The sequence below is a fragment of the Tursiops truncatus genome, chromosome 6 (genome assembly GCF_011762595.2).
Source record: "Tursiops truncatus isolate mTurTru1 chromosome 6, mTurTru1.mat.Y, whole genome shotgun sequence".
Lineage (NCBI taxonomy): Eukaryota > Metazoa > Chordata > Mammalia > Artiodactyla > Delphinidae > Tursiops > Tursiops truncatus.
The window spans coordinates 61,421,828-61,435,713 of record NC_047039.1 but is presented as its reverse complement, the minus strand read 5'-3'; the positions used below and the strand labels follow the sequence as shown (position 1 = coordinate 61,435,713).

Genomic DNA, 13,886 nt, shown 5'->3' with positions numbered 1-13,886 from the left:
TGACCCCCCGTTTCCTAGGCATTCCCCTCACTGGTCCTTTTCCCTTGTCAAACCTGCCTTAGCATCACAGGAACCCTGGAGGTTACAAGGAAATTTTAGGTTCCTGCCCTCAAAGAACTAATAATCCAGTTAGCAAGTGGACATCTGGGAAATGGAAAATAAATGAGACAGATTTAACTGGGGAGCTGCACGAGGCAAGGAGGCTTTCTGGGCTGAAAACTAAGCCGAGCCCCAGGCTGATAACATTTAGTCAAGAATAAGACAATGAGGGAATATCCTTATTGTCTCTTTAGGTAGAGAAAGATCCTGAATTAAGATGCAGAAAACAACCAAGCTAAGTCAGTGAGCAAGTTGGTTTGACTAGAGCTAAAGAACTTTACATAATTGCAAAGACATGACATAGAAAACAATTGCTATTTTTAACCCCTTGGCATCCAGGAAAGCTACAATATGTTCCCAATGGTGAATAAGAAAATGCTATCTGTGAAGACCAGCCCTGGTTACCCAAAGGCATAGAAAGACTGCACATATATCAAAGTCCCTAGAATTCTAGCAGTATCACATCTGATATGAACGGAAAACAGTAAGGCTTCCCAATACTTCATACAGATTCAAGAAACTGACATTCCTTATTTAGCTGTTTAGGTGTTTAGATAACTTTCTCCAAAAAAATTGTCCCTAACATTCTCTGCTGTTGATTCCTGTACTAGAATGCATTCTCCACGGGGAGAGCACATCCTTTCCTTGTTTTCAGTCTTCTCTGGCTCAGAGGTGGGGCTCGTAGGAAGCCCTTTACATGTCGCTCCACTCTGGTAAATCCACAAGTCCCCTAAACTCTGTCACTTATACTACAGAGCACACCATATTTGTGGCACTCTTTAGAAGGGGAGAGGCAGCCAACATGCTCTTGAACAAGATGAGTGACACAAATCCAGCTGACTTATTCTTGGGATTGCAAGATTTCTCCATCTCAAAAAAGGACTTCCATCAATGTTTGTTTTCTCTCGTCTAAAAGACATATTTTGAAACCCAATAAATTAACACTTCCGAAGACGCCGAGTTCCCACTGTCATAAAGTACCACTGGCTCGTTCAATATGACATAGTAAAACACCACTTCCCATAATAATTTTAAATCAACATTAGGTGATGTGGTGTGGTTCAGCTTAAATCACTGAAACGATGTGTCATTCAGATAATATTTCAAAATAAAAATGGAATCTCGTCAAATTGAGATAACTTGCGTTTACTTTATTTTACGGTGGTAAGGATCAAAGAAACAGATGTTAACTGGATAGATGTAGTGGACCTTTCCTGACTTATGACAGTGACTCAGCCCATTTTATTAACAAGTTAAAGCTAAATAAATGATGAATCAATGCCCGCAAAGCAGGAGAAAAAATGCCAGTTTCCCACTAAAAATCGCAAAGTGGATAAACTTATTTCCGTTAGGAAAACTGCTGGGGTTTTTACTGGGGAATTTCCCAGGCAAACAGAGGCAAAGATATATAAACCCAAAGCGGAAGGTAAGCACATTTCCTCTTAGTGTTTTTATGCTGGACATTAGTGCAAACACAGTGAATAATTCAGGGCTGTTTCTCCAGTCATCCTCATCTCCAAACCTGATTGGAAGAGATAAACCTCCACGCCCTTGCTCCTGCCAGTTGGGCTGGCATAGGAACGGGGCTCACATCCTGTGGGGAGAGCAGAGCAAAAAGGCAAAGACACAAAAGTGAAAATATCCACTTCATTCACCCAGCCATGCAAAGTACACCACCTTCCTCTGCCTCTCCATTTTCCCTTCCATGATTATATTACCAGCGACTGCAATCATCTGACAACATCCTCTGGCTTACAAACCTGAATCTCTCAGCCATGCCAAGGTTGTCTGTCCTCATGCCATGTAACAAGCTAGGTGCTTTACCTGCTTTGGTTCATCTAATCCTAATTCCCCATGAGTGTAAACTAAGGCTCAAAAGAGCTAAGGAACACCCATCACCTATGTGTTATTCCTGCCCAAAACGAACAAGTTTATTAAGGAGGAAAAAATATCAGACAAGTCCAAACTGTGGAACATTCTGCAAAATAAATCTCCTCAGTTCTTTAGAAACTGTCAATGTCATGAAAAAAGCAATAATAATAATAATGAAGAAGAGGATGATTTTTTTTTTTTTGGCGGTACGCGGGCCTCTCACTGTTGTGGCCTCTCCCGCCGCGGAGCACAAGCCCCGGACACGCAGGCTCAGCGGCCATGGCTCACGGGCCCAGCCGCTCCGCGGCATGTGGGATCTTCCCAGACCAGGGCACGAACCCGTGTCCCCTGCATCGGCAGGCGGACTCTCAACCACTGCGCCACCAGGGAAGCCCCAAGATATTCTCTCAGATTGGTTCAGAAACAACAGGGAAGCAAGCAAACAGACAAATAAAGGATCTCTCAAGTCAGAAAGAGAAAAAGACAGAAAGAGAGAGAGAAGGTGGCAAAATGTTAACAATGGGTGAACATGGGTGCAGGGTATATGGGTGTTCACTGTGCCATTCTTGAAATTTTTTAATATGTTACCAACATTCAAAAGACGAAATTGAAGAAAAAATTATAAAATAAAACAAAATGAAATGTTAAAAACAAAACCAGAAACAACCCAAGCAGCAGGAGCATCCACGGAATACATTCCAACAATTAGCAACTGTGAGAGCTGGGATTTAATCAGGTGTTTGGGTTGTTGTTTTTGACTCTAATAATGGTTAAAATCTTTTTCTACATTGATTCTTTTAAAGGCTGTGTACAAAAAAGAAGACACACAGATTACTTTTTTCTTATATTCTTGTAAAGAGTCTTTATAACTACCAATAAGATGAGACAAAGAGGAGGAAGTCCCTGTGGATGGTTTCTTAGCTTCACCACCTTGTAGGGTATGATGCTTGGCCAGGCAGAATGAAATGGGATGATGAAAAGCCCACGGATAATATCATTTAAAACTCAACTGGGAACTAAATAAAATCCTAAAATGAATAAGCTCATCTGAACTTACAGAAATACATCCAACAACTGGCAAGTCTGTGAACTTAATAGATGATTATCATTTGCACTGCTTTGCTGACAGATCCTGTGAGAGAAGGCTAATAAGTTGTTTACACATAACCATGTACATAGAAGTGTTAGGATTAAGTCTAACATATTCTGATCCATGTTTCAATTGCCGACCAGACACATCCACCTGGATGTTTTACAGCCACCTGAAAGTCCAAACCCTAAAGTCCCTTTATTATCATTCCTTCCTTCCCACCCTCACCTCTACTCAAAACCCTCTTTTCCTTTGTTAACGGCACCATTTTCCATCTTGATGTCTCGGGGTGTAACTCAGGAATGAATTTTGGTCCCTCCTGTTTACCCCACCATATATTTATAATTAGTGATTCTGCCTCCTAACTAATAGCCCTTGAATAAATTCTCCATCCTTACTGCTTTGCCTTAGCTCAGGTCCTCATATTGTTCACAAGGACTTCTATAATAACCTCCTTCGTATTTTCCCTACCTTTCATCCCTGCTTCAAACCTCAATTACTTTACCATCTTGTCACCTGAGTTGCTTCTCTAAAATGACAATCTGATGTGTTTCTCTCCTAATAAAGGGTCTATAATGGTTCTTCACTTCCAGTAGGATCAGGGGTAAAATCTTCAGCGTGGTTGTTCCCCATGAGCCAACCCATTCTCACCTGACTTCATCCGCCATGTCTACCTGATGATGCCACCTGAGTTACTGGCACCTTGCTCCCTCCATGTGTCCTTCCCCCTCTCATGTCTTACATATGTTCCTCTGGCTACCTTGGATGCTCTTCCCAATTTATCCACCTGGAAGAGCCTTAATCTTCCTGTAATGCCTAGATCACTCTTGTCTTTCTTTTCTCCCCCTCCCCAAGGCAGAGATGGAGCTTCTGTGGCACCTCTGTTACATCATTTATCCAACCAGCATTACTATATGTTGTTTGCATGTCTGTCTTCACTACCAAATCCTATAATGGCAGGACCAGGTTTTCATCATCTTTTCATCTTCAGCAAAATGTACGACACATAGCAAGTATTCAACAGATGCTTATTAAATGAACAGATGTATTAATAAAGGGTAGGCATACAATTTAAAAATATGGCTTAGTGGACTTAAAAACACATTAAAAAACTCCTAGACCAGGCCAACACCAACAAAACCACAGACTGCTGGTGAAATCAAAGATTCAAGACTTTTACTCCTGTTGCCTATTCAACCCATTATTTTGTCTACCAAATGCCTACTATTCCAGGATTGCATAGGGGTGCCCACAAGAACTTTTTCCCGTGGATGTCTAGGTCAATTCAAGCCAGATGACAAGTGGAGAGGAGAATGAAAGAAGTAGCATGCTGTCCACACCACTGGAGGGCTGGGCAGTCCAAAGACAGGGACCGAAGTGTCAAGATTGAAAAATTTTCTCCCAGAAACTCTTTATGAGGGTAGTATCAACATAAAGTATTCAGTGAACAGCCCCTTTCTGGTAGTGCGCATAAAATCCTGTGCCCTTTTATGCTATATTCTTAAGACAACACCACTGATCTATGTGCTGAAGGTACCATCTTACATCTGGAAAGCATGTCAACCTGTAGGGACATTACCTTAAAATTGAGTCCCTGAAACAAACTGAGGAATGACAGGAACATTCTGATGCATTTCCCCAGCATCAGACACTTCAGTGGGCTATTGCCAGTATCTTTATTTTTTTTCCCATGGAAAATAAAACAGATAATGAGATATTCGGTTCACGTGTTTTGTGCATGTACCTTTAAAATGTCACCTTTGGGTCATTCAACCCACCAATGGATTATTAATAAACTTCAGCAACTGTCAAAGCTCTTCTTGGTGGAGGGAGGTTTGGCGGTGCCACCTATTAGAAGAGAGAGACGGATGGCCTTACCTCTCAGCTCCCGCGTCCGCAGCTGTGGGTGCAGGTAACTGGGAGGAGGGGTTGCGGGAGCTCCCCTGTACATTATGTCCCGGAGAAGGGTGACTGACAGGATGTGAGGTTGGCATGGCCCCAGCAGCTGTCCCGCTTCGGCCTGAATGATTGCTGGAGAAAACTGAAGCTGAAATCAAGGGAGAACAAGCATCAGACTGCGCCCCAAAGGAAGCACGCACTCTTTAAATACTGAAGGCTGACAGCAAGCACATTTTAGGGGCTTGTTTGTTTTTCTCTTTGGTGGTTTTAAGGGAACAGTTCTCCCCTTATTGGATATACACAGCTTTTGTGTTTATGGTGGAACAGGTTCCCCGGATAATGTGCCTTTACTGCTGTCTGAGGAGTCCATGTTCAGCTTGCTCCAGGCTGACATTCACGGTTCGTCTCATAAGAGCTGCCTTGCCCGGCAAGTTCCCTGTCTGGACACTGTATAATTAGCCAATCTTGTAATGTCTGCACCTGGGCGAAGGTCTCTGTATTAGCACTTTTCAGTCACAGGGGAGGACAGTCAGGTAACAGCATATGCGGTCTGCTGACCCAGAAGGATACAACACAGGCCTTCTTCCTCTTCTCCGTGCTGCAGTGAGGCGCTGTGGGTCATGCCCAGTCTCCGTGTCACTGCTAAATCAATGTAATGAGAACAGAGCTTCCCCTGATCCTAGTACCAATGCAGCATCCTACATTCTTTTAACTTCAGAGTCTAACCGACCCTGGGCATTTCCCAACGGTGTGATGGATAAATGTACTTAGTCTTCAGCAAACATGACTCCTCTCCCAACACCACAAAATATGGAAAAGGGGCCTCAAAAACTGCTCTCGGATCTTCTCCCGCTGTTGTCTATTATGACACAGAGTGTGAGTTACAGCCTCGTTGTTGGGGGCAGCCTAGCCTTTGAGAACTATACGTGACCTCAAACTTAAATATGTGCCCATTTAGATCGGCTAATTGGTACCATGTCACAGAAGAAACTGGGGCTTGTCACTTTCGGAGTCTATCACTATCAGAGAAGCTCTCTCAGTGCCTGGATCTACTCAGCAGACGTCTCATTATGCTGCAATCATACCAGCACCATTATGCTGACTCTCTTTAACTTCCTTCTCTGTACAAAGCTATGCCAAGCTTTATACCCATCTTTGCTCTTTTTGAACTTACTCTACTGATATCAAAGAATAAATGGATTTTTAAAAAATTTAAAAAACCAGGCTCAGGATTAAGAAAAAGAAGCCACATAATCAAAGAGATTTGAAGGTTTAAAAGTTCAGGGAGCTGTATTTTTAGACCAGCACCACTTTTCTCCAACCTCTCCAGGATAGAGTTAATACCCCCAAATGACCCAGCCCCTGAAAGCTTAATCCAATGGAACAAGAGTTCAAGTACTTAAAGGAACTTGTGAAGAAGCAGAATTATCATCTTCGCGCTCAAAAAGCTACTGAAAGGAGTGTGATCTCATTTGAAGGTTTTGTTTTTGGTAAGTCAGCATTGTGTCAGGTTAACTTTTGTCCTTAGACGCCTGCATCCTCCACAGTCTTCCAAGTCCTGAAGAGGTGGTGAGACTAGGAAATGCTTACCAGCTCAAAAGGGCAATGCAGAGCTTCTGCTGTGTGTCAGCCTCCAGAAAAGTTGCACATTTGCAGACTCGCTAGAGTCACCTTATGGATCACTACCTCATTTATGCTCAGCTTGCTCAAGCAACCACACTCTGCTTGTATTCCAAATAATAATTTTACCCACGGGAGAAGGCTGTTTGGATTGACTGCAGCAACAGTTTCAATACGGTGTTTGTCAGCATGAAGCTTGGTGTTTTATATACTATTCCAAAAACTAATGGAATAATAAGAAGGTCACAGACACACTGTGGAAACACAGCTAACTTTTTTCTGCCTTAATGTAGAAACGTGAGCGCTCCTATTTATGTTGTTGCAGTTGCTGAATGCACCCATCACTTAGTATCCGCTGGAGGTATTTTTGTATATATGTGTGTGTGTGTTTTTCACAAAGAAGTGCTGCCTTGCTGTTTACAACCCATGAGCAACAGAGAAACTTGGTGTACACACTCCATGCTCTGCTCTATGCTTCAGTAGAAAATGTGCTGCTTCCCGAAGGCCTACATTAGCTATATTAGCCGGGTTTTTGCATTAGTTGCAAAGAAATAGGCTGGGAAATTTGGTATTGTGTGCAGCCTGCCACACACTGAAAGTTAGGCCTGGTTAAGGTCCTCTCCTTCAGCCCGCTTACTAGCCAGGACCAACCATCCATCATCATGCATCCATCCATCTATCCTTCAACCATTAATTTTTAAATTCAATATTTATTTGGTGCCTACTACATGCTAGCCACTCTACAATATGTGTGCCCCTGTCCTTGCGGAGGTGCAGGTGAATGAGGGGAACAGACCTCTATAAATCCTTATACCAAAATACTGAGACTTACTAGTATAGAACATCAAACGGTGTTCAACGCTTTAACACGCTGTCTTATTTGTGCCCCCCAAATCCCAAAATGTGCCCTAAACTCTGGCCAAATCAGACAACTGACCACACCTCAAATATGTCATGGCAATTTACGCTATTATGCTTTTGCCTGTAATGTCCTCTACCTTTCTGTACTTATTTTAATATTTTTGCTGTGTGTGCAGAGTTACTTGCGTTCTTCTCATTCCTCTCTCAGCAGCCAATTATTCCACAAATATTTACGGAGTACCTACCGTCTGGCAGACACTGAGCCAGGTTCTGGGATGGACTAGTGAACCAGACACCCTTGGTGCCTACTGTCTCCAACACGTCGTTCATGTTTGTCAACACGTCATTCATGTTTGTTGAGTAAACAAAGACGAACACAATCTAAATGCCACTGGAGTCCGTCTTGGGCTCCGTGAGTAGGACAAGGACAGAAAGGAACATTTATCCACCAACTCCTGTTCCCCGCTGGTAAAGGGTGTTACTTCTCTCACACTTCCAAGTAGGCACATGCACCACAGTGGCTAAAGGTTCTCAGAGATGTCCAAGGCCAGGGCATCAGAGAAGCCTGGGGACAGAAAGCCAGTGCAGTTGAGGGGATGCTGCCAAGTTATGCCTGGTTGCCATAGCAATGGCCGCTGGCAGGAACACGTGGTGAAGAGGATGTGAGGTGGGACATAAGAGGTGTGTGGTTTAGGGCCGGAGGCTCAGAAACATGCCCTCCAGCTGTGGTGAGGTCACGTGTTGACTGACCAACAGTCAAACACACATCTACAGCCCTTCCTTCCACTGCTACAGCCAGTGAATGACACTGGAACAGGCAGAGACCCTTTGACTGCAGACCCCACAAGAGGAAGAAAGGGAGGCTTTAGGGTTCAATTTAAAGTATATAAAAAATGTGTATGAAACAGTTTCTTACGTAGGGTGTAAGAAATTACCTGTCAGCAAAATGAAGCCTGGGACTTGCCTCTATATTCTAACAAATGGGATGAGAAACGTAAGACAAATTCTCTTCTGGTTAGATAACCTAGAAGAGGCTTATAATTTAGTGTCTACACAGAGCACTTTGCATGCAGAGTCCAGGGCAATGTTTGTGGATGTTGCCTGGGACCAATATAATGACCAGAGATTCAGAGGAAGTAACAATAGAGCATGGTTTTCCAACATTCATCCAACTCCCATCTCACATATCCTTCGTATAAAATGGACAAAACTCTGGAGTCAGGTATCAGTGGCTTCAGCAGGATTGCCTTTGACCTCTACCAAAGATCCACATTTCTTAGAAATTGCCACTATGGCACAGGAAATGCCTCTTACTTACACTGACTTCTAGGAATTTCCAGCTATCAAAGTCATACATCCAGGATTCTATCTTACTATAGTCTAAGAATATTCATTCATTCAAACACAATTTTCCAGCCCTTACTCTGTACCAGGCAGGCGCTAGTCTCTTAATGTTTGAAGTCAAATACCTGAGACCTTCACACAGACCCGCCCACCACAACAAATACTTACAAATACTTACAGATGCTCAGGCTTTGCCAAGTGATTTTTTTAACCTCAGGAAGAAAATCTCCATGTCAGAGTGCAAGTGTAAGGTCATTCACAAAAGGAAAAATTTCCTTCCAAATGATTTTCCAAACTCCACTAATGGGGCATACAATGGGGCCTATCAATCAAAGCATAAGGAGGAGAACTGAACCCGCAGCATCTGGGGCAATATTAACAAAGCTGTCATGATCAAATCAGGCAGCACACACAGGCTACCTACGGGGCGGCCTTCATCGTCTATGTCACCTCAGGGGTCACTGCTGATCTCAAGGCTGGAAGAGGGCTTTTAGGTGAGCCTCTAGACTGCACTGATGACTGGCAGCTGGAAGAACTGATTAGGCACGGCGGAGCAACATATTGGAAATTCTTATTGCTTTTGTGATTAAGAGATGGTGGACTCCCCAAGGAAATAAAAGCTTGGTCTTGAGATGAATTTGTGAGCCCTACTTCCAGCAGAGGACCAGGAGCTGGCCTCCCTGCTGCTTTAGTCTTTCTTTCTCTCTGGGGCTTAGCTCACTACAGTCCCTCATCCCATCTCCTTATAGAGGTAGGTGGAGGTGACTCAGTTGGGCTTTTTAATTTTGACAAAGCAGCATCTGTTGATCTGTGTGGTCCCCAGATGCCATCTCACCAGCTACTGGGACCAGGGCATTCTAGTCTCGAGCCTTTAACTGGCTCAGGTTAGTTTGCGTTAACAGGCAGCACTCTCTCTATCCAAATAAAAACAATTAATCTATATATCTAATGGGTGTGGACAGGGCACCCTTGGGGACACTTCAGCTGTCATGTATTCACTGTGTGACTAGAGAAAGGCAAGGAGTTTTTCAGGCAAGGAAACTTCCTGAAATGAAGTCTACTTGTCTCAGGCCCATCCCCAGAGACAGGGAAAGCTACCATAGGCATTGTTTCATGACTATGTTTTCATCGTTTTAGAGGGCAGGGAAGAAGACCTCCCTTGTCAGGCTGAGGTATATTAAAAACAGTCAACTGGAGGGCATATTTCTGTTCAAAACTGTACGGGCAGCTAGAATCCTGCTTATCCAGCTTTAATTTGCAAACAATTCACCAGGGTAAAATATTGATTCTGATTCACTAGGTCCTGGAGGCAGCAAGTGCTGAGATTCTGAACTTCTATCAAATTCCCAAAGTCCCAGGCAATGCTGGGGTTGCTGGTCTGGGGACTGCACTTTGAGCAGTAGGTGCTGGACCATATCTCTGCTGTATTTCATCTTCTTGCCTGCCCCATGCCCCAGATTCAATAGATGACATTTATTTAGTACTTTGCAAACCTTTCTCCAGTTTACTATTGAGGAAATTGAGGCCTAATCAGGTTCTTGATTAGGTTACCTGGCGTATGTAGGTCTTGTGGCTGGTAAGTAGTGGACCTGGAATTCAAACTTGGGAGACCTGATTTCAGATCATGTGCCTCTAACCATCACACTATATTGCCTCTCAAATGCAAGATGGATGCAAAAACAAAGGCATAAGAGTGTTGATACCGTATCAGAACGCTTGCATACTCCACTTGTAAAGGCCGCTTGGAGTCACTAGGCACTCCTCCCCCACCACACACAAAGCACACGGGTAGTTTTAACCACCAAAATGCTGGTTAGGATCCAAAAAGTAGATTCCGGTTTTTGCTTCTATCCACCCTAAAAGTACTAAAGTGACCTCAACGTGGCTGAAATTTTCCAGCTCTGAAAATTAACTCAAGCAAGAAATTAACTGAATTATTTGGTTTGGAAAACAAACAGCTGGTAGGAGATGGGCTTTTTCTGAAATAAAGATTTCAGATGCTTGTCAGGAGCATGTCGATCCACTGGTGGGAAAGAAGGAAGGCAGGGAGGGGTTCGTCATGAGCAATCAGATATATGCACCTGTTACCACAAGCGAGCACGATGTTGATGTCGTGGGCTGAAAGGCCACTGCCTCTGTCAATAATGCATGAAGAAGAGAAGTACTGGGCAGATCTGTTGCCACCTAGCAGTTACAGTAAATACGCTTTCAGAGTCATTTATGATTACTTGAAAAGCCATGGTGTTGCACTTCATAGAGGGCCTGCTCTCATAGGACAAGGGGAACCAATATTATCCACAGATTGTGAATTCACTTATAATCAGTGCCAGAGTTGGGACACAGAGGAATGACATTTAATGCTTGGTGGCTGGTACATGGGAAGAGGTATGGGCTCACTACTCATCTCTTGGGTATTATTTCCAGGGTCTGGGCACAGAGGGGTAAACTAATCAATGAAATCAGGCTAAGTCGGCTTTCACAGAGATATTAAAAAAGAATTAGAGGCCCCATTCAAATGGTGAGCTCAATCTTGTCTCTGTCTTTCCTCCTCAAGGGTCCCTCCAGGAGAAATTTGAACCTAGGAAGGATTCAGGAAATGACTGAACTGCAATGAAAATTTTAGCTACTTTGGCCTACCAGAAATTGGGCACTCAGGAGCGATAGTGTCAGGGTGGTTATTAAAGGAACAAAGAGTACGCACTGGGAGTCAGATGGACCTGGGTTTGAAAATGAGCTTTACCAATTACTAGCAATGTGTCTTGGGCAAGTCACTTAACCTAAGCTCAGTTTCTTCATCTTAAATAAGGATAATACCTCACAGGATGGCGAGGAGGATTATATAATATATAGGAAACACTTAGCATAGTGTTAAGTATGTCTGGACCATGGTTAAGGGCTCGACAAACCATTGTTGCTATTCCTTGCCTATTTACATTATTGTAATTATTCCTATAATTAACAGGATGGAGAAGACAAAGGCATGTTGCTCCAAAATGGTAAATCTCCAATAAAGAATGGCTTCTTACCTAAAGATGCATATAAACTGTGAACTAGAGTCATTTTAAAATGCAAAAGAGCATATACATCGTACTCTCTAATAATAAGCATTTTTTTGTTCAACTTTTCTAATGCAAGTTGGTATAAAGTGTTCACGGCCTGTGAAAGAATCCTCATAGGGTTAAAATGCTGTACTTTATTTTACATGAGTAATACACACCTTTGAGTTACAACCCATAATGCGTTTCAGTTTAAAAGATAAGTCATTTTCAAGCATGACTGCACTTCGTTAAGGAGCGAAAATGGGCTGTTACTAAAATGTCAACACAATTGTCCCCCTTGAAGCTTAGTTTATCTTGAAGTATTTTTACATTTTCAGCACTTCTTTTGTTTGTTTCTCCAACAGCATAAAGATCCAGCCGTGGTTAATTTTCAGAATTCAAAAAAGACTTCCCTTCAGTCATTCTGAAGAAAATGACCAACACGGGGCGGGGGGTGGGGGTTGGTGACTGGAGTTTTGGTCCTCAATAATGAAAACTTGTGTCCCAATACCTTCTGCAGTACTTTGTATTTCACCATGAAACCATTCAGTTGCACTGTTGTTCAGTGGAAAATGCTCTCATGACCTAAATCCACAAACCAGAGAGTTTTCTAGCAAGGAAAAGGTCCCGGTATGGGCACTTGGAAGGCTGAATTTGAGGTTAATTGGAGAATGGGAGAGAGATGGCAGCTAATCCTTGCCTGCTCGCTATGAGCAGAAGGGGCTAGTTCCTCTTTTTCTTTCCTCCTAATGTCTGGGCACTTCCCCCCTCTTCTCTTTCTCCATCAGGAAGGGTATCATTCCGTATTCCATCTGTATTAGGAAAAAGAAGCTTCTTAAGGGTTTGCCCTGTCAGCTCTCTAATCTTTCCCTTCTCCTTGAGGCATGAATAATTTTAACATTGCCAATCCCTAAAAATCTATTCTTTCTGCCTGTCTTTTTTTTCTCCCACTTTGCAGTGTAGAGTATCATTATCCAGCAGCCCTGATAAGAGGATAATGAAACAATCCCTCCTCAACCGGATCGGGTGGCTGTCAGAGTAAAGTGACACTACCTGTACATCCTTGACATGCTACCCCAAGCTAATTGATGGCAAACAATGGTAACTGTCACCTGTGCACTAAGACAAAGAAAACATACTCATGTCACCTGATGGGAGAGCTACCTGGCAACCGATAAACAAATGTGTTAGGGAGATGTCCTATTAAGGTAAGAGAGGGTACATCTCTGAAGAACGTGCCTATTAACTCTGAGCTTAAGAGTGCTGCTGTTCACTGGGGAACAGAAATAAACACGGTAAAATGAAAGTTTATTGATGTCTGGACAGTTACATGAATATTCAGGTTCTCTTACAAATAGATATTCCCACATGAGCTCCAAACATCTATGTAGGCTGCTCAATTACATTTCCACATCATGCAGCTGGATTTATAGCCAGGAAAGAAGTTATTAGTGTTTGGAAGAGGATACATGCTTACATGCCTGTCTGGAATACATGGCAACACAACTAGAAGATAATGGCTGACATCATGCATGTAAATGCCAAAGGTTACCATCAAACATTCTGAAACACCAGGTGTAATTAACTTCATGTTAGGAAAAGCTTCTAAAACATCTGCATTTCAGAACAAACACAGTTAGTTACAAGTAGAATGGCATCACCTGGCAGCTGTCTCAAATTCTCTGGGACCAGCATTTCACGTAGCCCTCTTGAGTCTTTCCAGACAATGCATGACATATCTAACCTCAAATCTCATACCTTAGCTTTCTTTCCTTCACTTCCCAACCTACACACTTATTCGCTCGCAGAGAGTTAGTTATAGAGAAAGTCATTAAAATAATTTGAACCAGCAAACAACTCAGACTACTCTGAAAAAAATCCAGTATTGCATCTGTGTGTTATGTTATCCCATTCTGAGCAGAGTAGGAGAGCAGAAAGAAAGAAGAAAGATGGAGCAGGAATGGACAACCATTCCTGGAAGTTCTTACAGGAAAGTTCCTCATCTCTTTTTCTGGAAATAAAGTCCGACTCAGTCAAAAAACCAAAAATTTTAGTAAAAAAAC

The 13,886-nt window shown here is 42.8% G+C and overlaps 1 protein-coding gene across 6 annotated transcripts in view; it reads right to left on the bottom strand.

Moving 5' to 3' along the window:
• The window catches only part of GLIS3 (GLIS family zinc finger 3), a 507,224-nt gene that overhangs the window by 45,222 nt on the left and 448,116 nt on the right, over window positions 1-13,886 (bottom strand). For all 6 annotated transcript variants that reach the window (XM_033858126.2, XM_019934153.3, XM_033858125.2 and 3 more), the window contains one exon: window positions 4,940-5,108. In XM_033858126.2, the coding sequence (XP_033714017.1) occupies window positions 4,940-5,108 (169 nt within the window). The remainder of the gene's footprint in view (window positions 1-4,939; window positions 5,109-13,886) is intronic.